Raw genomic sequence first — 23,370 nt, 5'->3', positions numbered from 1 at the left:
CCCTCAGGGAAGTGCGGCTGGACTCGGTTGAGCTGCAGGCTCCTGGTGCCCTGGAAGCTTGAGGGCCAGGCTGGGCTCTTGCCCTCTGCTGTGCAGGGCTCTGGGCAGCCCACACCACAATCCGGGAGTCCCCTGCACAGCCCAAGAGGGACAGTGAGGCTCCTCTGGTGTACCATGCCATGGTGCCCACCCCAGTCCCACCCCCTCCACTGGAGACCCCTAGATCCTCCCCACAGCGACCCCGCCTCCCCTCATAGGCACCCCCTGACCTGAGTGACAGTAAGTTGGCCACGCCCCACCCCCCAGCCATTGATTTTGCTTGTCAAAAGGTTGCAAAAGGGGTTCACTGGGACCATCAGAAATATGAATCAGTTGCCAAGCATCCCAATGTAAATCACATGACCCTGGGGATGCTGCAACGGTCATAAGTGTGAAAAATGGTCATAAGTCTCATTTTTCAGTGCCGTCGTAACTTCGAACAGTCACTAAGAGAGCTGTTCTAAGTCAAGGACTACCCGTACTTTATCACTTTTTTTCCTTTTTTATGACCATCAAGTTTTTGACACCTTGCTAGGCGACAGGTGGTACTCGAATATTGCCATATCCTAAAAATGGTACAATCGGTGAAAAGGTTGCAAAGCCCTGCTGTAAAGCACTATGGGTTGGTATATTAGTCTAAGTGCTATTACTATTCCTATACTTACCTGAAACATCTGAAGAAAAAGTAGCAAACAAATGTACTAAGATTCCTCTTCGTCTTCCTCTTCTTCCTTTTCTTCTTCCTCTTCTTTTATTTTTTCCTCCTCTTCTTCCTGTCCTGCTTCTGCTTCCTTTCGTTACACAAAATAATGGAAGAATAGTCAAACAATGAAGTTAAAAGAAACATCTGTTATAGCAGATGTGCATATTTTCTCATGGAACAAAAAAAGAAGCTTATGCTACAATGCAAAGTTCATATTGATTTTAAAAGTAACCAAGTTCAGTACTCTTGACATGCCACATATAAACTGGCCTCTAATTCTGACATAAATTGTGAGTAAGAAAGAATTCCTTCATTTGAATGTAGCATATACCATATGCAATTATAATGCATTGCCAGCAATTTCATTTTGCTAAATAAAAATGTAAACTTCAAGAAAAACGCTTATTGCATTTTATGAATATTGTTTCTTTACAGAAACACATACAGACATAAGTAATCACCCCTACTTATTAAATGAGAACACAGAGACTTTTCTCTTGCTACAAAATGTCAACTTAACTTTCTACAGTAGTCTATACACATACACTTAAGTACAAAGAGTTGTTTAGAATAGGCCCTTTGACTTTCAAGCCTTTCTATTTAATTAGGTAATTATAAGAAATCTCATCACCATACTGTTATATTTATTGGAAGAATGGCTCTGGAATACATTGGAGCAAATAATCTACATTAGATTATCTACACAGGCATGTTAGGTGGTCATATAAATTTGTTAAATATATACAATAGTTGTATAAAAATAAAATAGTTGTATATAATACAACTACAATTGAAATGGTAACTTCAGTTTAACGTTGGTTCCCTAATCACCCACAGATATTCACTACCCTCTGAACTATCCTTACCTCTGACCAGAAGAGGGCACTGGGTTTGTGCCCAACTTCAACATGCTTATGAGAATTAAATAAAAATGTTGCTTGTTAGATTTCAGTCCTGTTATATTCCCAAAGTTAATTTGGAAGAAAAATAGCTGTCACAGCACATTTTAAATATATTTAAAAGGAATGAACGCAATGAAAAAAATCACGTGAAATAAGGAATTCAGACTTGTTACTGTACTTCTGTTGCTGGCTGCTCTTCATCTTGTTCCTGCAACAGACCGTGAAAGACTATTGCTAAAGAGGGATTTAAAAAGAAAGCCAAAAAAATGATAACACTACCGTTGAGATACATATAATAATAATAAACCTTTATTGTCAAAGTACAACTTGTGTACATTGAGATTAGCTGAGCCTCCCCCCCCCCGTGCTCCCTCCCCTGTGACAACAAACCCTCCATCCTACCACACCATGTGAACCAACTACACCACACACCGGCCTCCCAAGTCAATTCTGCATAAGTTCACAGAGATTATATCCCATTCAAAAGCCTAACAGCCCACGGATAAAAGCTATTTTTCAGCCTGTTGGTACGGCTGGCTATACTCCTATATCTCCTACCTGATGATAGGAGAGTAAAGAGATACCGTCCAGGGTGTGAGTCATCCCTGTAATACTTTCCTGTCCGCGGCTGTCAGACCAGCATACCAAACCACAATACCATACGAGAGGACGCTGTCTATAGTAGACCGGTAAAAGAGGGTCATTAGCCGTTGTTCTACCCTGTTCTTCCGCAAGACCCTGAGAAAGTGAAGCCTCTGTTGGGCCTTTCTAGCCACCTGGGTTGTGTTAACTTTCCAGGTCAGAACTTCACAGAGGTAGACTCCCAGAAATTTAAAGGAGGAAACTCTCTCTACACAGTCCTCCACGATGTAAAGGGGGGCATTGTTATTCTTATTGTCGAAATGAAAACCATCAGCATTGCCTGCACTTAGTGACTCTCCAGTTGCATAGCATGGGATTTGTCGCTGGCTACAGAATTCGGCATTTGGTGAACATCAGATTTCTCTTTTAAAAAAACCCAAATGCTTGTTGAAAAGACAGGCTTGAAAAATCAACCACCTACTGGAGAACAAATCAGAAGGTATGGGGCAGGTCCTTATTGTTCTCCACTTCTGGCTGAAAAACACTGATATGCTGTATGAAAGCAGTTTAAATATTTCTTCGGTGTGCATGTAGTAGAGGTTACAGAATTTGGCTCATCTTGGCACAGTTTTGGTTAATCCTGTGCCAAATGTTGTAAATCTTAGCCTTTTCTTTCTTCTTGTTTTGTTCTGCTTCTAAGCTTCCCCGTTACCATTCCTGGGGAAGGAGATCAAGGGCCATGGGTCTTCTGTTGTTTACTTACTTGCCCAGATTTCTATAAGGTTTTAAAGAGGTTGGGTTGATAGGGACTAGCAGGTAGAAGAGCAACAGCAGTAGTGTTAGTATTTGCAGTGTAATTCTGCCAAGGCGATTCTTGACAACAGACTTGCTAAGTGTCATATAATGCTTAATTTGAGTTAAACGGAAAATGAATTTAAATATAAGGAAAGAAGGGACAGAGGTTGTGCAATTTTTTATGCCTGCAGCAATGCTGGGAACACTATTGTTTTTGTTGCAACCTGTTCTTTGCACTGCAACCAATTTCAGCTTGGAACTACAGATAAAAGGGCTTATTTTTATTCCTCCAGAAGGAAGAATTACTTATCACTCCTTAGCAGTCATTTGCCTGGAAATGCGAGGCTTGGAATTATGTAAGGAATGGGACTGTGTGTGATAAAGTACAGTTTCATATTGTATCTCCCAGCATTGCAGTCATGAAGAACAGATTCCAGGGCTACACTTGATTTTCTGGGGAATCCCGAAGAAGCCTAGATGATTGGAACTCCATCACAACTGTGGATGAAGCAGATTTCTTTTCAACATTTGTTTTAGGGTTTAAACTTTACAATTGCAGGCCATTGTACTACCAATTTTTGGCAAATATATTCAGAGTATTTCACAAAAAGGTGAGTTTGGTGCACAAAAAACCTTGGGGCTGCCTCAAATTCTCATGCATTTTGGTGAATCTAAACCATGCTATCTAACTGTGCTTGGTAGAAATGAAAATTGGGCAAAAGATGATTTATTAGCTCTAGTGGGGCTTTTTGTCTGGGTAATCCTCAACTTACAACCGTTTGTTTAGCAATCATTCAAAGTTAAAACAGCACTGAAAAAGTGACTTACAACTGCTCCACACACTTGTGATTGTTGCAACATCCTTATGGTCATGTGATCAAAATTTGGGTACTTGGCAACCAACATGCATTTACAATGGCTGCAGTATCCCAGGATCATGTGATCCCCGTCTGTGACCTTCTCACCTGGCTTAAGGTTCACTTAACAACCACATGATTCACTTAATAACTGCAGTGATTCATGGCGGAAAAGGTTGTAAAATTGGGTGTGACTCACTTAACAACTGCCTTGCCTAGCCACAAAAATTCTGGTCCCAATTGTGGTTACAAATTGAAGACTACCTCTATAATAGCTTATGCCAGACATGTCAAATTCGTGACATCACGTGACGTTGCGCAACGTATCAGGACAGTTTTGCCATTGCCGGCAATTGGGTAGGCGCAGCTTCTGCATGAAGTGTCCGGCCTGCAGGCCAGCAGTTTAACACCCCTGGCTTATGCAGTCAAGTAACACCACCCCTGCAGAACAGCCAGGTATCAGCAGGTTTAGTGGAAATCCCACAATTAGAAAATATTTATTTTGAAGAAAGGGGAGCTAAACACCCCAAAATCATTTTTGGTCCATGAATATAGGAATGCTGAGGGGTCGGGGGGAGGGGCAAGGGAGAGAGGGAGGGCAAACTAGTAGGGAGAGAAAATAGAAGAGGACAGACTGAATTCTGCAGCAGCCACCTTGCTGCAGGTCACATCTGTAAATATTCAGAGACTCATTCTTGCACAAAATGTAGAGGAATAAAATTGAATGAGAAAAGTTTTGAATAAAACCGGCAAGAGAAAGAAAATAACCTTTGCTTCGGTAGTCTCAGCCTGAGCTTCACCCTCAGTCTCCGCCTCGGGCGTGGCCTCAACCTCATCTTCTGCTTGTATCTCATTTTCTTCAGTAACTGAAGATTTTTCAGTCTCCTGGCAACAACATGAGTAATATCAGAATCACATGGCTCAGTGAGGCTCACTATGACGATTTTAAATAATCTGATTTGGTCACTTAAATTTTTAAAGGCATAATTGAGTGATACCTTTATGTTCTGAGCTTGCATACTCTTTCATGTTATATTGGTTAGACACACACATTCGTAGATTAATATGAGTATTTTTGTGATTCAGTCAGGTGTGCTATTTCAAGTTTAGAATGGTTAGGTCTGCAAACTCGTATTTTTCTGTTCACATAATGGGAGCACATTATATTTCAAGCAGCATTCTGACTAATCCCTGGAGAGCTGTCATCCTCAAACAGAAGCCTTATTCATATCTTACCAATGAATAGGGCACACAGATATATTGGCAGATCTGGGAGCATGCTTTTCATCCACCCTTAATATTGCACTTATGAGCTAGCTGTGTCTTCTGACTTCCCACACTTAACGTGAAAGCCTGAATGTGAAATCGTAGTTGTAATTTGGATCGCCACACAGTCTGGCATTTGGCCTGCCTAGATCTGCTTATAACTACAACTATATGTACACTGTGAGTTTATGCACTCAAAACAAATTCTTTGTGTGTCCAATCACACTTGGCCAATAAAAAGTTCTACTCTACTCTACTCTACTCTACTCTACTCTACCCTACCCTACCCTACCCTACCCTACTCTACTCTACTCTACTCTACTCTACTCTACTCTACTCTACTCCACTCCACTCCACTCTATTCTACCCCACTTCTGCAATATACATAAGCATCCTATACCCCTGCATGCAAGTAGAAGAATTTCACTCGCAACCCGGTGTCTTTCACACCTTTGCGATCACAATAGCCTTTATAGATAACAGGCAGATAAAACCTATTATTTAAGAATTCTGTTTTTCCCCTTGAAACTAAATTCAGCACAGATGTGTGCATGCATACAAACATAGATTTAAATATTTTTTGATATACAGAAAAGAAATATATTGCCTCTGCAATTTTGTTCTCTTCTCCAGAAATATCCCCATTTGGCACAGTCAATTCTTCCTCTGTAATCCTCCCTTCCTGTGCAAAAGGATACAAATAATTGAAATCTTCTGAAAAACAGGTAGAAGCAAGTGAGCCAGGCAGTTTCATGGCCTGAATACAGTGCAGTGATAGATGGACTCAGCATATTTAGTTGCATTCTTAGGCCTTAAAAATATAGCAGAAACTAGAGCAAATACAGGTTCTCTTAACTTTTGCTATTTATTATCTTACTCTCTGGAATACACAACATCAAAACAATTAGAAGGCATAGCATAACTTAGAGAAAACACTGAAGCATTATCTCATTCTTCATTGATAGTCAATGCACTTCTTTGGTTATGATAATCCTTATGTAGACTTCATTGGGCAGAATGAGGATACTGCTTCAGGCAACAGATGCTAAAGACAGAGTGGCTGGTTTCATATATTACACCTAAAGTATGAATGATGCTTTGCAAATGGCAATGGTTAGGCTTATACACCACTCTGATCCAAACCCAAACAAGCTATGTTATTGCTTAGTGCATTATGTGAACTCAGCCAGGAATCCATGGATATGTTGGTATTTTGGGAGGAGGGAGATGGTGGTCAAGGCCAGTTCCCCATCTTTTGAAAGACAGAGCCGTTGAGTAGTGAATGTTGTAGGCTTCCTGCACTCCTTAAACTAAACTATTCTCAGTAGACCAGGGGTGTCAAACTCAATTTCATTGAGGGCCACATCAGCATTGCAGTTGCCCTCAGGGGGCCGGGTGGGTATGGCCAGGGTGGGCGTGGCAAGAATGCGTATGGCCTACTGGGTGGGCATGGCCAGGTCTACATCGTTCGCATCAAGGGTGCCTATGGGGGCCTGGGCAGGAGTGGGACAGATCTGAGGGTCTCTGGCAGAAGGAGGGTCTCTGGGCCAGGGCCAGGGCAGTGGGGGCCGTTCCCTCACTGTTTCCAGGACGGCTTCATGAGCCACATGAAACCACTTCGCAGGCCGGATCCGGCCCCCGGGCCTTGTGTTTGACATGTCTGCAGTAGACGAATTGTCCTATGAATATTGAGATGAAAAGTATTTTGATTGTTTTTACAGAATGTACATCTTATAATATCATCATAACCCTGCTATTAAAACATTGTGAGTATCATTTTTAATGCATTATTACCAAACTGTATGTCTACTTTTGATTATTCAGGGAAATTCCAAATGCAGATTAGTGCAGAAATGCTATATTTGTTAGGATTAAGAAGGAATGTAAATTAGCATTAATCAAACTGAATACAGATGGCAGAAACAAGTTTTGAGAGGCAAGCTGCATTTTACATGAAAACACTTTCCTTTTTGAATGTAAGAGAATTGTTCGTCCTGCATAGAATTTATGTATTCATTATTTATTTATTTTATTGGATTTATATACCGCCCTTTCCTGAAGGACTCAGGGCGGTTTACAGGGTATTTAAAACAAAGATCAATACAAAAGTTAAAAACAATTTAAAAAGATTAAATCAATCCCTGAAAAAAAATAAAAACCCCAATTAAAATTAAAATTCTCAGCCTGGGCCGGAGAGCTCGAAGAGCCAGGTCTTCAGGTCACGGCGAAATGAACGAAGGTTGGGGGCATTGGTATTTATTTAAAAAATGACATATCTATTTTCAATGATAAGAAATTTTAAGGTTTTTTTTAGGATTCCAGCTCTGTTTGACTTAAAAGAAAAGTAATCTTGTTTTCCCTTTAATTTATTATCCCCCTTATTATGACATAGGAGTGTAGAATTGCATCTACTGTTCTGTATATGCGTTAATTGTCCTTAAGAAAAGATTCTGAAAGCAGAAATATCAGTCTATCCTTGCAGGACAGCCAGCTGCCCCATATAATCACTGTGTTTCAAATTATATTAATTGCATTACAAGGGTGGAAAGAAAATTCTCAGAAATTTAATTTAGCACACAAATGTGGTGAAAGTTTATTAGGAAATACAGTATATTCCATCCAGCTCTTTTTCTTTTTTTCCTCACTTCCCTTCATAATCTTACAATATGTCCATGCTACTGTCCTTTAAAGCAGAGGTGGGGAACAATGGCCCCTTTATGAATTGTGGATTTCAACTCCCAGAATTCCTGAGCCAGCTCAAGAATTCTGGGAGTTGAAGTCAACAAGTCATAAAAGTTCCATCATTCCCCACCCCTGCTTTAAGGTTATCAGAGAAAGGGGACATTCTCTTATGGAAAGGAATAATTATTTGGCTTTTCATAAATTTCTTGATATTATTTTAGCTTCTTGATCTTACTTTATACTCCCAGATATCTGTTTAATACAGGGTTTAATAATATCTGAAGGGCCTACAGGTTGCCTGCCCTGGTCCAATGTATACATTTTTAAAAAAGAGAGAGCTGGGAGATGAAGGGCTCACTGGACTATGCAGTAGAACTAAGTGGTCTCCAGCTATCTGCAGCTTCATTTTTTTAAAAAAAAAACAGCATATCAATTTTATAAGACAAATCAAAAGAAAAATAAGATAAGATAAATTCATACCATTGAGCCTGGCGGAGGAGCAAGTCCTAGGAATGAATAAATATAATTTTCTTCTTTTGCACAGAAAAATGAATCAAAATCCTAAAAAGGAAACAAAAAAACATAAACATGATCTTAACTTTTCAAATTAAGCCAATCCAATACAGTAAAGAAAAATAACTGAAGCAGGATAGTGGAATGTCACTTATTTCAACTATCCATCTGACCGACCTATTAGCATAGTCTTTCCCTGTTAACATTCTCCTGCATTGTGGGCCTAAATTAATTTAGATCAAGGAATCTCTTTCTCACAAACTTTATGAAGCATGTTATGTGCATTTCGTAAACACATTATCCCTTAATCACATTAAACTTTTTTTTCTTACCCCACAATACTGTTCCTCATTGAATATCTGGGGAGGGAGAGGAATCCCATTTTGTGGCTTCTTTTCACCTGGAACATTTTCTCTCATCCATTTCCGGTTGTCTTCATCACAGGCTATGTCCATTTCTTTAAAATCAATTTTGTTGGCCTCTAAAAAACCTACTACTTCTTGCTGTTTTTTTTTAATCTGGTCAGATAAGAGAGAGAAAATGAATTGATTATTTCATATTTCAATTTATGGAGGCATAAAAACCCAATTCTTTATTCAAATTATAGCTGCAGTTGAATATTTAACAAGGAAACTGAAAAAGAAAAACTACTTGCTGAGGGCAGAGCAGATGCTAATGTGAGAGAGTAAGAGTGAGTATTAATAATGGATGTTACTTTTGCAAAGCAAGCAGAAGCATGATTATATATAATTAAGTCTCACTGATTTCAACTTATTGCCAATTTGTATTTAGAAGTGTATTATTACTTGGTAAGTCCAAAGCAGGTAGCTCCATTAGCAAATCTTAGCTGATCTCAGAAAAACTAACTAAGCAAGATTAGTCATGATTATTTCTTGTAAAGGAGACTGCCATGATGAAGATAAGTTCTGAGTCTTGACAAAGCTGATATTGCCATACTAATGGCTTTCCCCCCCCCAATGATCTCCAACAGGGAATTTGCCTATCAAAGTAGAGTAGATACGCATTGGGCTAATGTGCTAATTGGCTTCCCACAATAATTTGGATCTCAAGGTTTAAATAAATATCCACGATATATATATATATATATATATATATATATATATATATATATATATATGTATGTATGTATGTATGTATGTATGTATGTATGTATGTATGTATGTATATGTATATGTATATGTATATGTATGTATGTATATATATATATATATATATATACATATATATATATATATATATATATATATATATATATATATATATATAGAGAGAGAGAGAGAGAGAGAGAGAGAGAGAGAGAGAGAGAGAGAGAGTAAGTATTTTAGTCTGTAATTATTAAGCTGTTTACGTGTAGCCATAGCTGGACATGGAAATGAGCATGGATTATTTTTTTAACACTATACCACAAAAATAGCAAAGGCTAACTGAAGATTGCTATCATTGGACAACAAGCTCTAAATGGGCAGGAAGCAGCAGCCAACAACTTTAACATTACAGAAAGAAAATAGAGCCATAGAGAACTGCATTGCTGGATGTGAAAGAGATAGGGTTGACAGTTGACAGATGGACTGCTAGCAGGGATACCAATCAAATGCCTTGTCTCTTTCCCAATCCAGCCCTCATAACTAGCCCTTTGTTCTTATATGACATCAACTGTCCTGTACTGCCTTCAGGTGCAAAGGGGAATTCTACCCCATTTGCAAGCACTGAAGTAAACTTCAGCTTTTAGTCCAGATGATTTTTAGGATTATGAGAATATAGGATGTTTTGCAAGCCACTACTTACAAGTAGAATTACTTGATTATATGAGATGTGGTCAGGATAGGCAGTTTATCTTACAATATCAGGTAAGTAAAAGAATAAGAGAGAAAATGTCTCTCTACATTGTTCTTCCTGTGGAAGACAAGGTCATGCATTCTTGGAATGCATATATGTAATTCTCCTGTCACAGAATAATTTGTTGACACAACAGTAACAGAGTTGTTTTTAGCCACCCTGGTCAGCACCCACTTAGCAATGTTCATTTATAAGGAGATGGAGGAATGTCTCACATTTACAGGGCTTGGAATGTTTTAGTTTGGCAAGAACTTTTTCTGATGATTTCCAAGAGCAGAGCACACATCACCAATAAGGATCATTGGTCATCCATTGTAGCCTGAACTTTTGCAAGTGCTTCACTATTAAACTTAGAGATGAAGCAATAGCCTCATTTGTTTGGAGCTGTCTCCTTCAATGCTTGTTGTACTCAGTGGGAGTAAGCAACCAAATCTGAATAAGGAAGAGATGAGTGTCCTGAGAAAGGGAGATTGATTAAGGGTACCTTTTTCCTGTTCTCTAACCCCAAATCTTGCACTTACTGGATGTAAGCAGTTTTGAAATGGCAACTGGAAATGATAAGTAGCAATGAATAAATAAATCAACAGAAGAAAAATAAAATTACATTAGCCCAGACATGTCAAACACAAGGCCCGGGGGCCGGATCCGGCCTGCGAAGTGGTTTCATGTGGCCCGCGAAGCCATCCTGGAAACAGTGAGGGAACGGACCCCACTGCCCTGGCCCAGAGACCCTCCTTCTGCCAGAGACCCTCAGATCTGTCCCACTCCTGCCCAGGCCCCCATAGGCACCCTTGATGCGAATGATATAGAGCTAGCCACGCCCACCCAGTAGGCCATACGCACTCTAGCCACGCCCACCCAGTAGGCCACGCCCACCCTGGCCACACCCACACAGCCCCCTGAGGGCAACCGCAATGCTGATGTGGCCCTCAATGAAATTGAGTTTGACACCCCTGGATTAGCCTATGAACAAACTCCATATGAAAATGTCCAGGTAAATAAAAATATTAATGTACCTGCAACGTTGCATTTGTAATGCAGTAATTTCAATGTGTCATATTTCCAGGCATTTACAAATAGAAACATATTCATTTAACCCACAAGACAAGATTCAAATCCGGCCCTTAATCTTAATCAAGCCTTCTATACATTTCTTATGACTTCTATTTATAAATCTAGTTCGGAAACTGTCCTGAATATCAGGCAGATTTTAAATCAGCTCCAAATGCTAAGAGTACATCCAACAACAACCAAAAAAAATCAATAAACCTAAATCTCAATTAATTAAGCAGCTTTTATTTCTAAATTAATTTGAAAACTCAGCACAGAGATTTAGCAGTACTGAAATCAAGGTCCTTAGTGCCATGGTGGGGCTTATTGGATGAAAGATTGGAGGTCTTAAATTTCCTTTTCCCCTGGCGTCCTCTCCTCAGTTCCTTGGCTCCACATCCTGTATTACTTTTTTGTAATTTCAAAGGACAAGAGAGAGAGAGAGAGAGAGAGAGAGAGAGAGAGAGAGAGAGAGAGAGAGAGAGAGAGAGAGAGAGAGAATTTCTATTGGCAGTGGTGGGATTCAGATATGTGAACAACCAGTTCTCTGTGTGGATGACACTTCTGGAAGTCCATTCTGGGCCTGGGCAACAAAAAATTAGCTACTGGTTCTGCCGAACTGGTGTGAACTGGCTGAATCCCACCACTGGTCTATATCCATTTTGATCCAGGATTCTCAGAGGCAGCTGCTCGCCAGATTCAAGAAGCATTTCTTGCAGGCCTACCATAAGGTGCTTGGGATTGAATCTGGATCTTTTTGAATGCAAATCATATTCCTTAGCCCTAAGTAGGAGTCCATCACAAGGGTGCCAATGAGAACCTATTACTGCTCATCCTTGCAATAGAACATGCTGTGTAGTGAGGAGAGATGTGGATACAAACTTCCACTTTTAATTTGCTTCATTCCTTTTAAGAATGGAAGCAGCTAAATAAATAAAATAAACAAACAAGTTATTATATGTCAATAAACAATAACAAATGGTTTGGTGTGAAAGCTCAATAAATATAGGTAGCCCTCACCTCAACTTACAACCACAATTGAGCCCCAAATTTTTGGTTGCTAAGCATGACAATTGTTGAGTGATTTGTCCTCATTTTATGACTTTTGCCACAGTTGTTAAGCAAATCACTGCAGTTGTTAAGTGAATCATATGGTTGTTAAGCTAATCTGGCTTCCTCCATTGACTCTGTTTACCAGAAGCTGGCTGGGAAGGTTGCAGGTGGTGATATGCAGGTTCTGAGGTTTTGCTTGATAAAAAAAATACAGGAAACCAGAAGTTGCCTTTAAGCTTTACGTTTTTCTTCAGCTGAACAAAGACGGGCTCCTCTAAAAGAGAAAAGCCCTGAATGACAAGAAATCCTTAAATTTATTCTTTCTGATTACATAAGCAATCCACCCAACAAAGCTGACACACATAAGATAAAGATTTCACCCAGTAGATAAGAAGGGAGAAAGCAGAAGTAGCTAAAAATGTTCCCTTTTGGGTGTTTCCCTAAAGACATCGAACGTTCCCAGGTGGATTAGGACATTGGGTGTTTTCCTTGCCGTCCTTTCGTGACCCTGCATCCATGACTCTACAAGTGCCCAACGACAGCAGGACCATCTGCACATATTCACAATTGATACTTCCTATGCTGTCTCCTAATTCTGGGTCAACGATGGTGATCATAGGCACTTGGACAGTGCAACTGTCATAAATACATGCCACTTGCCAAACGATGTGGATTTTGATCACATGACCATGCAGTGGTTGTAAGTTGAAAAATGATCATAGGTCACTTTTTCCCGTGCTGTTGCAACTTCAAACATTCGCTAAATGAATGTCTGTAAATCAAGATTACCCATATTCTATATATAAATTTCACTTCTTGATTGTTACCTGGATGACTTCAGGAAGAAAGGTTAACAGGTAAAAATTTAACTTTTTTTAAAATAAGATTTCTTGGCCAGTTCCTATTTTATCGTTATTAAAAAAAATGGTATCTGCAAATGTGGTTAAAATACAGTGCAAGAAAAAGGGGTCTATATCAGTGGTGGGAATCAAATATGTGAACAACCAGTTCTCTGTTCAGATACTGCTTCTGGAAGTCAATTCTGGGCAACAAAAAATTAGCTACTGGTTCTGCCAACTGGTGCGAACTGGCTGAATTCCACCACTGGTCTATATCCATTTCGATCCAGGATTCTCAGAGGTGATAATTTCCATTTATGTGCACATGTATTTTATATTCTCTCTATTCTTATAAAAAAATGGTGAGGGAGAGAATCTGTTATTTTAATCCTATCATTTCTTTTCAAGTTAAGCAAAACTAATGAGGTTGAGAAGAAACTGCATTAGTGTGTTTTAACTATCAATATGTGAAATTTGAGCATGGCATTCCAGGCTAACAGCCTTGTTTAGACATGAATTTTACTTGATGAGCCTGATAAATATGTCATCTTCAACCTAGATTAAATTAATTACCTGAAAATACTATTGACTTAACTGTTTCCTAAAAGTGACATGGCAAGGTACCTATAAATGAATCTAGTTGTGATCCATCAACCAGAATGGGAACAACATTTTGCCCAATTTTCAAGCCTTTCACACACACACACACACACACACACACACACACACACACACACACACATATATATATATCAGTCTAACATAAATATTTTAGAATAAAAACAACAAATGCTTGTTCCTATTACAAAAAAAGATTTGTAGAGTTAAATTATTTGCCCAACAGCCTTTGACGGATAAGAGTTAGCAACATTATCAAAGAATAAACACTTAGGGTTATAAATACAAATAATTGCATCATTCTCAGCATAATCATTTATCCACTCTGTAAATTAAAAAGTTATATCGTATAAAACTCTACACCTCTTAAAGCAGATATACATAATAAAATGCATAACTTCTGAAGTGATATGTTTTGATTTGAAAAAAAAAATCAAATAGATTATTAATATACCAAATATGTTCCTGCATGGACTAGTCTACAAACTAGTACTCTGACATTTTACACAGTGGCTTTATTCCCAGAACATGCCTAACAGGATTAGAAAAAGAGCAAAAGGGCAAAAGAAAGCAAACCTTCTAGTAGAGGATATGGTATCAGTGTCTCCCAAGCCATAGATATAGTAGTGGCCCAAATCAAAGTGTCCCTTACATGATCAGTTGAGTGGGGGATTATTAAAGTATTGTCAGTCTTCTGTTGATGCAAGAGATACCATACACTACCTGAAAAAGTGGACAGTGACTTCTACATTCCCAAAATGGTGACTTCTGACTCAGTTGGTGTATTTTGTGGGGCAAAAATTATTGGAAGGCAATTGAAAGGATTACACTTTACAGTAAACTGTATGTTTTAATAATGATTTTTAAAGAATCCATATGTCTCTTATACGAGTGCTAAACAATAGTTTATAGATCACTGTGGTTCACAAACCAATTAAGCTCAAACCAAGTAAACCATATTACTGGTTTGCGTGAACAGAATCCACCAAAGGTTTGACTTTACAATGTAATTTACATGCCTATAATTTGTTACTTTTGTAGACTATTATGGGTCCTCTAATTAGTTGAAGATATAAAATAAGGCCAGTCATTTGAGAAGACCTTAGCTTAACCAGAACACAGATGAAGGATATAGGTCAATTTCTCTGCTATAGCAGGATGTATTGTACATGTTGTTGCATGTTTTTTGTTCTTCCCATTGAGCTGGCTTTTCAGGACCTGTCTTATTTTTTGATGATACTTGGATATTGCTGTCTCTCTGGGTTCTTCATCATGGTTCCTATGTGACTATGGTATACCAAGATATTTGTAGCTGTCCTTTATGTCTGCTACGTAGCCCACTGGAAGTTTCACTCTATCAGTCTTAACTACTTTTTCTCTTTTGACCATCATCTGGTCATACTTCTCTTGTCTGAATGACATCCCAGTGTCCTCACTATACATTCATATTAGAAGAAACATATAGCTTGATGTCATTCAAATAGAGATGTCTGGTGATAGTTCTACTCTTGAATTTATACCTGTATATAGTCCTTTTGATTATCTGTCTGAGGAGGTTCAAACCTATGCAGGACAGCACTTGATGGCCACTTGTGCAAGCTGACTTAAGTTGACTTTCAATGTTATTTTCCATAGTCCCACTGAGTTCTTGGGGAAGATCCTTAGTGGCCTGTTTACTTTGAGTGACTTGCCTAGGTCATCCAGTTGATAAATAGAAATTTTCAAGTATTGTAAAGTTGAATTAAACATTGAATCAAAACATTTCAGGAAAATGTTAATATTGCTCTACATATTTCAGCATCATATTATTTTAAAATTTTAAACTAAAACCAAGTTAGTACAATTACAAAGAAAAATGAGTCTGATATCAATCAAAATAAAATTTACAATAATCTGTCTCAACTAAAAATCCTACCCTACTTTAGCAAATCAAATAATGATCTATGTATTAAGATGTACAAGCATGGGCACAAGTGTTAAAACTCCCATGCTTTTTAAATGTTGATTGATTCAACAGCATTCTATTGCCTTAGGAAACATTGAATTTTATTAGTGGAGATGGGTTTCTCTGACTTCAGAACAGAAGGCTGTTAAAAGGAGGGGGGGCAGAACAAAGGCTTTTTAACTTCTTTCAATCCCCCCTTTATGCATATCCAATTTATTGGATTTTGCACATCAATAAAAGGTCCCTAATAATTGTGGTAGCCATGGTTTGTCCTTTATGGGAGCCATGGTCTGTCCTGTATGGAAGACATTCCCAGATCTGACGTAGAAAAATACTGTTATTGCCAGCCAAATTCCTTTTATTTTGTGTGAAATTATAAGATTACACCAACAGGTTTAACCCTCACAATATATACACTTGGTCTTCTGCAATTATTCTCTGGAGTTTTATTTGATGGGTTTGTTAAGGTCTGGCTTGGCTGTGTGTGTGTGTGTGTGTGTGTGTGTGTGTTGTAACTACACGATATAATAATTGCACAGAATAGGTGAAAACATAGCAGTAATTGCAAGCATAGAGATCAGTACTTTTTATCACACACACCCCCAATTCTATTAAGTCAATCTGCTAAAGAGTACAACATGCAGTAGTCCCAGTAAAAACAAATCAATTGTTGATATTGTTCAATGATTGGAATCTAGCTACTGAAATGCAAGAGGGAGAAAGGCAGGCTTTGTTTTTTCTGGTGAAAGCATCAATGTTCCGTGTGAAGCAACTACAGTCCTTCTCATCCTATTGAAGTCTACCAAAAAAGACAACCATCAACTGTTATTGTGGGGAAACTAGGGTCCTCATACACCATACACCATACATCTATGTCCATTAGTGTTAGGCTTGTTCCACAACAGGAATTATTTACCAGGTTCCTGCAGCTCTCTCTCTATTGTGTCTACTAGTAGGAAAACAGGCTCTTGTTTTCAAACCTTTTTCCTTTTTTTGTTGTTGCATAAACTAGGTGATTCCCCTCCTTCAATGGTCATACAGGAGGCAGATAGGCTGGGGGAAAAAACTTTGAGGAAATTGATGGGTCCACATTTCTATTTTTCCTGTTGGTGAAGTAACCAGAGTACTTGTAAAAAGGGAATTTGCAATGCAGAGGATGGAAAAATCTCAGTAACTTTCTTGCCTTTCATGGGGATGGCCCATTGCTTATGATGAGGTTGCTAGGCTGATTTTTAAATTAGAAGAGGTTAACGTGATTGCAAAATAGATTCAAATAATCCTGAGGCAAAGCTGGACTGACCATCACATCCCCACTCCGTTCAATTGCAAAGGATTTTTATACGTTCCCATTTCCTTACTAATTTCCTATGGTCAGATCTAGCAGAGCTGGGAGAATATACATAGCAATACTGTATATCCCCTTAGTATATGGATTGCTTCCAGAGCCAAAAGTTGAAGAAATGAAAGGAAAAAAAAATCTTCAGATAGATTATCCAGGGGTGGGGAACCTTGGCTCTTTTATGACTCGAGGACTTCAACTCCCAGAATTCCTGAGTCAGCATGGCTAGTTCAGGAATTCTGGCTATTGAAGTCCACAAGTCATAAAAGAGCCAAGATTGCCTACCCCTAGATTATACCTTTCGAAATGTTCCAAACTTTACTTTCTTCTCTCCCCGCTTTCTCCCCTATCAGATGCCATGTTAAGGGACAGGAAGGAAATCCAATAAACTTGTTCTCATGACCCTCTAGGGTTTTAAAGGTAAAGCACACAGAAGATAAAAGACACAGGTAAGAGTTATGCATTTCAAAGCCCAGCCTTAAGTTGGAATGTAAATCACAGCAGGTAGGAATAGGGTAGCTGGGGAGACAAATAAATGTACCCCCCCACACCTTTCCGCAGCCCCATCAGGTTTGGCAGAAAAAAAATTACTATTACAAAAGCCTTGTTTTCTGAAGATTAAAGGAAAATTTAGATAACAATTTCCTAAAAAATATTAAGCTTATGCTGTTGAATCCATCTTCTTGGCAACTCTTTCCGAAGTGGCTTGCCGGTGCCTCTTTCCCTAGGACTGAGAGAGAATGATTGACCCAAAGTCATCCAGCCAGTGCCTTAACCACTTAGACCAAATTATTGGTAGCTCTGTTTCTTTCCTTTTTTAAAAAAAAAACTTTGCCTTTTTTCCCTTTGCTCCAAGGAAAAGGACAGCAGATTTAGTATCTACATTTAATGATAATTGTCACCCCTTTTTGTAGTAGCAAGGGCTTCCAAATGCACATGCTTTATTAGATCTTAAATTATATTAAGCAGAAGCACGTCAAGCTTTATATCTTTGGTCCTTTGGCTAGAACCAGAGAGAAATCATTCAGATCCTGATACACACACACACACACACATTACGCACTACATAATCTTTCCATTTGCTATCAATATTCCATTTACATAACCATCAATCATCTTACCCACAAACAAAGCATATACTTTTAAAAATCAAGCATACCTTAGCACAAAAAAAAAAAAGAAACACGCAGAATATCATGAAGATATGATCCCAACCAGCCCCACTTTCCAGAACTCAACATGCTGTACAAGGAGTACTGAGAGTTTAGTCTTTTCATTGCAAGCACCAAGTTTTTCCGCTCTTTTATAACAGGCTACTTTCTTTTTTCCAATTCAAATGCAAGTTTAATTGCAACAAAGTTGTTCCTTCAGCTACAGTGGGAATCATTCAGATCCTATTGTCATTTAGCTTGTAGAGAATTTGAGTAGAGGATGAGGAACAGAGAGTCAGGAGAAGAGATGGAGAAGTGGAATGGGGTGGGGTGAATAGTTTGCAAGCAGAATTTGAAAAGTCCAAGGCTTAAAGATATTATTGGGAAAAAGAGGTTATTTTCTGGCTTGTATACTGAAATGAGCTAACAGGAGAAGACATGCACACACAAACAGACGAGGATAGAAATAAGTAGGCATCTGCAGATAGGCATGCTTCATGGCTTACAGACAAAATCCACCCACAATACACATACCTAAAACATACATACAATCGAAAATAAAACTTTACTTTTAAATGAATTTAGAACATTCCCTCCTGACAGACTTGGGCTGTTCTTAAAAGCACAGGGAGAGAAAAGGGAACATGGCTCCCTTCGCCCTGTTTTCCTAGCCAGGCAAACAAGGGTGAAGATATATATTTGACTTATTTTAACATTTTACTAACAGAATTTTTAAAAAAAACTTGTCCCTGGTGATTAAAGATATTTGACAGATGCATAAAAGCGTCATCAATTTCTCTGTACTATTTTCATTATTCTTTCACCTCAAGGACACACAAAGACTTGAATACACATACATACGCAGAAAGAAAGAAAAATCAGAGCTCTTAGTTTTATACACCATAGTCAATTTCATCTTAGATCTTAGCTTGATTCCTGTTTCAGAAGGTACTTTTCAAGAAGGCTTACCAATTTTGCCATCAACTGTATAAGTATCTCATTCCCCCCCCCCCATTCCCATGCTTGGGATTTTTCTGCTTCTGCTGTTCACTTGGGAATTAGGGAGAGGGACTGTTTTTGGAGACTTAAAGGACTCCTTCCCAGCCAGTTTTTGCCAAGTTCCAAGGTCTTCACACCTTGAGTGTGAACTGTTATGTGTCTAGCACCACAGTGTTCTCAAAACATCTTCTCGGCATCAAATTGGCTGCCAGTGAATTGGTCAGGGGGGTGGGGACAGGGAAACCGAAAGAACTGTTTTACGCTTTGCGCAGGACCTTCAGGTTCCACCAGACTTTACTGCATCAAGTTTCTCTCAGTAATAGTTATTTTGATTCAACTCAGTGGATTCAACAGTCTTACTTTCCTGAGGGGCCAGCTAGGGTGGGTCTGACATTCATTTTCAAAGGCAAAAAAGCTAAATAAAGATATCCATTGCTCAATGATTGCAAAATACACAGATATGGGGGGAAATCAGAGTTTTCCTCTTTTTTCTTTTTCAATTGTGAAAGTACCTTTATTTTGCCAAATCTGAGTGCCTGCTGCATCTCTGAACCGGGTCCATTCTCTACATAATTGTTGTGCGTGCACTTTGCTTGGGCCACTTTTGTCATCCCATGCTTCTAGCAGCCTCCCCTATGGGGATCCTGGGAGAAATCTTTTTTTTTATTGAAAAGTTTTACAGTACATTTTTTAAATAGAAAAAACTCCCTCCCTCCCCTCCCCCCAACCCTCCCCTGCCCTCCCCCCTCCCCGACTTCCCAGAGCTGAATACAGGGTATAAACTTACAAACTTAAGCTACAATATGCTAACAACAAAAATAAAACATTCAATTCTATCACACTTTAACTCTCCATAAACATAACTATATTACTAACAAATAACAAGTAACTAATAATACATCTTATAAAACCACTACTTATTCAAATACTAAATGAAACTTTTAGTCCCATATTTATTCTGAATATATTCGATCCATCTTCTCCATTCCACAATATATCTCTGTTGCGATTGTTCTTTCAAATATGCTGAAATCTTTGCCATTTCCACCAAGTTAGAAACTTTCAAAGTCCACTCTTCTATAGTAGGCAGTTCCTCCTTCTTACAATATTGCGCTACTAAAAGTCTTGCTGCTGGGAGAACTCTTAACAAGGTGTTCCCCATTCTATCCAACCGTGGTCGCCTGTCTTTTTGGAGTGCACACGTGCACCCAAGGGACCTCTTAGGGAGGTAAGCATCCCTTTGTTTTTATGTATTGAACCCATTCGCTGCTTCCACACCTTAGGTCTGGAAGGACTCTGGCTTGGCTAGAGCAGGGGTAGGCAACCTCGGCTCTTTTATGACTCATGGACTTCAACTCCCAGAATTCCTAAGTCAGCTATGCTGACTCAGGAATTCTGGAAGTTGAAGTCCATGAGTCATAAAAGAGCCGAGGTTGCCTACCCCTGGGCTAGAGTAAGGGATTTTTCTTCTAATACAGCTGGACTCTACTCAGGGATCAGGAGGTAGTTGCCCAGGTGCAAGCTTTCTCTCTCTCTTTCAAACACACACACACACACACACACACACAGTCCTCTTCTCCTGCAGTAGGGCTTGTATTTTTGCCAAAACCCCTTCCTTTCCAGATTCCCTTGGTCACAGCTTTTTGGGCTAGTAAGAAGCCAGGTGTGGTTAAGAATAGCACAGAAAAGACAAGATCCTACTGCAGAGGAGAAAAGGAGATTCCCCCTTCATGTACTTACTTACACATCCACACTCACCGCTGAGCACAAAAATTTGGTGGTACTCTGACCTTCTTTCCAAGCAGCTGATGAACTCAAGACTCCCTTTACTACCTCCCCCTGAACAGGCAGGGCCCGGGAAAGCTTACCTACAGACAAAAGGGTCTATTGTTGCTGGCAGTGGTGAAAAGCTTATGCGGCCCAGGTCTGTCCATCAAGTCAGTTTCAGAGTCCCATCTTGGAGGTGCCAATTGTTGCAAGAATCTGCCCGAGATCCTTTCTCCGCGGGGGAAAAAAATGCAAAGGCAGCTGCTTGGGAAGAGGCTTCTTATAATATTTGGGTCAGAAACAGCACAAAGCTTGTTCCTGGAACAGCTGACCACACACTGGCACATCAGCAAGGTTTATATACAGCTATTAGCCTTGGGTGTGAGTGAAATGTTTTTATGACAAGAAAGCAGGAAATATAGCTTTTATGGTTAGAGGAAATATTCTGTCATCTTCTTTATCAGCAGAGATCTTCCTGGCTAGGCAGAGGTGTAAGAGGACTGGCACAAGTGTTAAAACTCCCATGCTTTTTAAATGTTGATTGGTAACAGGGCTGTCTGTCAGCATTTTATTGCCTTTAAGGAAACATTGCATTTTATCAGTGGAGATGGGTTTCTCTGACTTCAGATCAGAAGGCTCTTAAAAGGAGGGGAGGGGGACAGAGCAAAGGCTTTTAATTTCTATCATGTTCATTCTATGTAACATTTTACTTTCCATTGAAACTTCCATTGTTCCATATTAATTGCCCTGTTAAAATTCTGAATTTCTAACACAACCAGGAAACATAGACAACTTTCTCACAGACTACTGCTGTTATTTATTTGGTGGACCTCAGGCTGGGGAAAAAACAAACAAACACCAGCTAAATTTCTTTAATCTAGTCTTGCCAACAGTTTTTCTCTGGAGGTTTCTTGAGGTTGTCTTCATGAAAGCCAGCAAGCAATGAAATCAGTTATGTGCGACTGCAACCAGTTTGTTTAGAGATGTCACTGTGACTGATTGCTCAGCCAAGACAGTAATTTGAGCTCATGTGGGAACTGGATATAAAAGGAAACTGTTCATTGCCAGTTCCCACCTTCCCTTCGCCTACTCTTTCTTTATTTCAGCAAACATAATGGTTCTAAGAACAGATACCACCACCAAGATACAGGATAGTAATATAGGAAAGCTTAAAATAACCTTAACAGAAATTGGAGATAATATGTGTAATAGCTGGAGAAAGGAATCCCTTAATATATCCACTGCATCTTTCTATTAAAAGAAAGTGCTTTCTCCCCTAATGTGATCAGAGACTGTTATTATCTTCCAATATGTAATTAGCCTACTTTAACCAGTTCTTACCAAGGTTGCTAAAAATAAAACATTAGCACGCTGTGCCTTTTTCATCTGTATGAAATAAATATTTTGTCGTTTCACTACATGGTGAATAGACTAATTTGTATTACAGGAATCGACAAGCTAAGAAAGAAAATATTTTCTCTGACGCTCTGGACACTAACTGTGGTTGCAACAACGGACTAACAAGGCTGCTCCCTTGCAGAATTTCAAAGCGGAGAGGGGAGAGGAGGGGGGGGAAGAGAGACAGAGAGACAGAGAGTGATATGGGGGCACATCTTTGCATCACGCCCCTTTCTTAAACAAGCCAACAAGTAGCTTCCGAAGACTTCTGCAGACACGCATAAATCACATGCATATACTTACCGCTGTCGACCCCGAGGACGTTGCCACAAACACTTTGATCACCATTTTGACAACAGCACTGCAGAGAGACTTGGCACCAGAAACAGCACGGCTGCAGGCTCCAGTGCGCACAAAAAAAAGCGGAGGGTTAGAGGCCCTGCAGCAGCTTGGCAGGCAGAGAGAATCCCCAGGGCATCTCCGCTTCTCCTAAGTTCAGCTGGTCCCTCGTCCTTCCCCCTGCCTCACTTCATTGGCTCTCGGGTATTTCCAGAACAGATGAACGAAGAGACGATTGGTTTGTGAGAGTATCTGTTGCGAGGGACTTCACCTGCTTGTCACTTTAGATTGACCGGTTGGCAGCCCTTAAAAGGCCAGGGACTTGCAAGGCACCAATCATTGCAAGTTGCTGGAGTGAGTGTGGTGGGGAGAATGAAGCGCCCAAGAGGAGTAGGAGGAGAGGGTTGGTAAGACAAAAAACTGGTCTTGACTTAGGGCTCAAGGATCTTCCTTACTCTTCTGGTCAGAGTAAAATTCTCCAAACTGTAAAATCCTGAAAGAAAAAAAAAACCTATATTGCCTTACAACATGAAAAAGAAAAATATGATTTTCAAGTGCTTAAAACCAGTTCAAAATTCTCCTTGGTTTTTCAATGGCTCTGTATAATGCCAGCTTTTTACAAACCTTCTATCAGTCCTGTAACAGAAAGAAAAGCTGCATAACTACGCAATGAGGA

The 23,370-nt window shown here is 39.3% G+C and overlaps 1 protein-coding gene across 4 annotated transcripts in view; it reads right to left on the bottom strand.

The window, feature by feature from the left end:
- The window catches only part of LOC310639653 (adapter SH3BGRL-like), a 28,705-nt gene extending 5,614 nt beyond the window's left edge, over positions 1-23,091 (bottom strand). The window contains exons 1-7 of one of the 4 annotated variants that reach the window (XM_083361460.1): positions 22,659-23,091; positions 8,672-8,857; positions 8,307-8,387; positions 5,752-5,826; positions 4,647-4,763; positions 1,823-1,852; positions 705-830 (exon numbers count right to left, since the gene is read on the bottom strand). In XM_083361460.1, the coding sequence (XP_083217586.1) occupies positions 741-830; positions 1,823-1,852; positions 4,647-4,763; positions 5,752-5,826; positions 8,307-8,387; positions 8,672-8,857; positions 22,659-22,703 (624 nt within the window). In that variant the 5' untranslated portion in view covers positions 22,704-23,091 and the 3' untranslated portion in view covers positions 705-740. The remainder of the gene's footprint in view (positions 1-704; positions 831-1,822; positions 1,853-4,646; positions 4,764-5,751; positions 5,827-8,306; positions 8,388-8,671; positions 8,858-22,658) is intronic. The other 3 variants (XM_083361461.1, XM_083361462.1, XM_083361463.1) reach the window with 3 other exon arrangements.
- Between the last annotated feature and the right edge of the window lie 279 nt (positions 23,092-23,370).

This window comes from Vipera ursinii (genome assembly GCF_947247035.1).
Source record: "Vipera ursinii genome assembly, chromosome: 4".
NCBI lineage: Eukaryota > Metazoa > Chordata > Lepidosauria > Squamata > Viperidae > Vipera > Vipera ursinii.
This window is presented reverse-complemented; position numbering and strand designations above follow the sequence as displayed.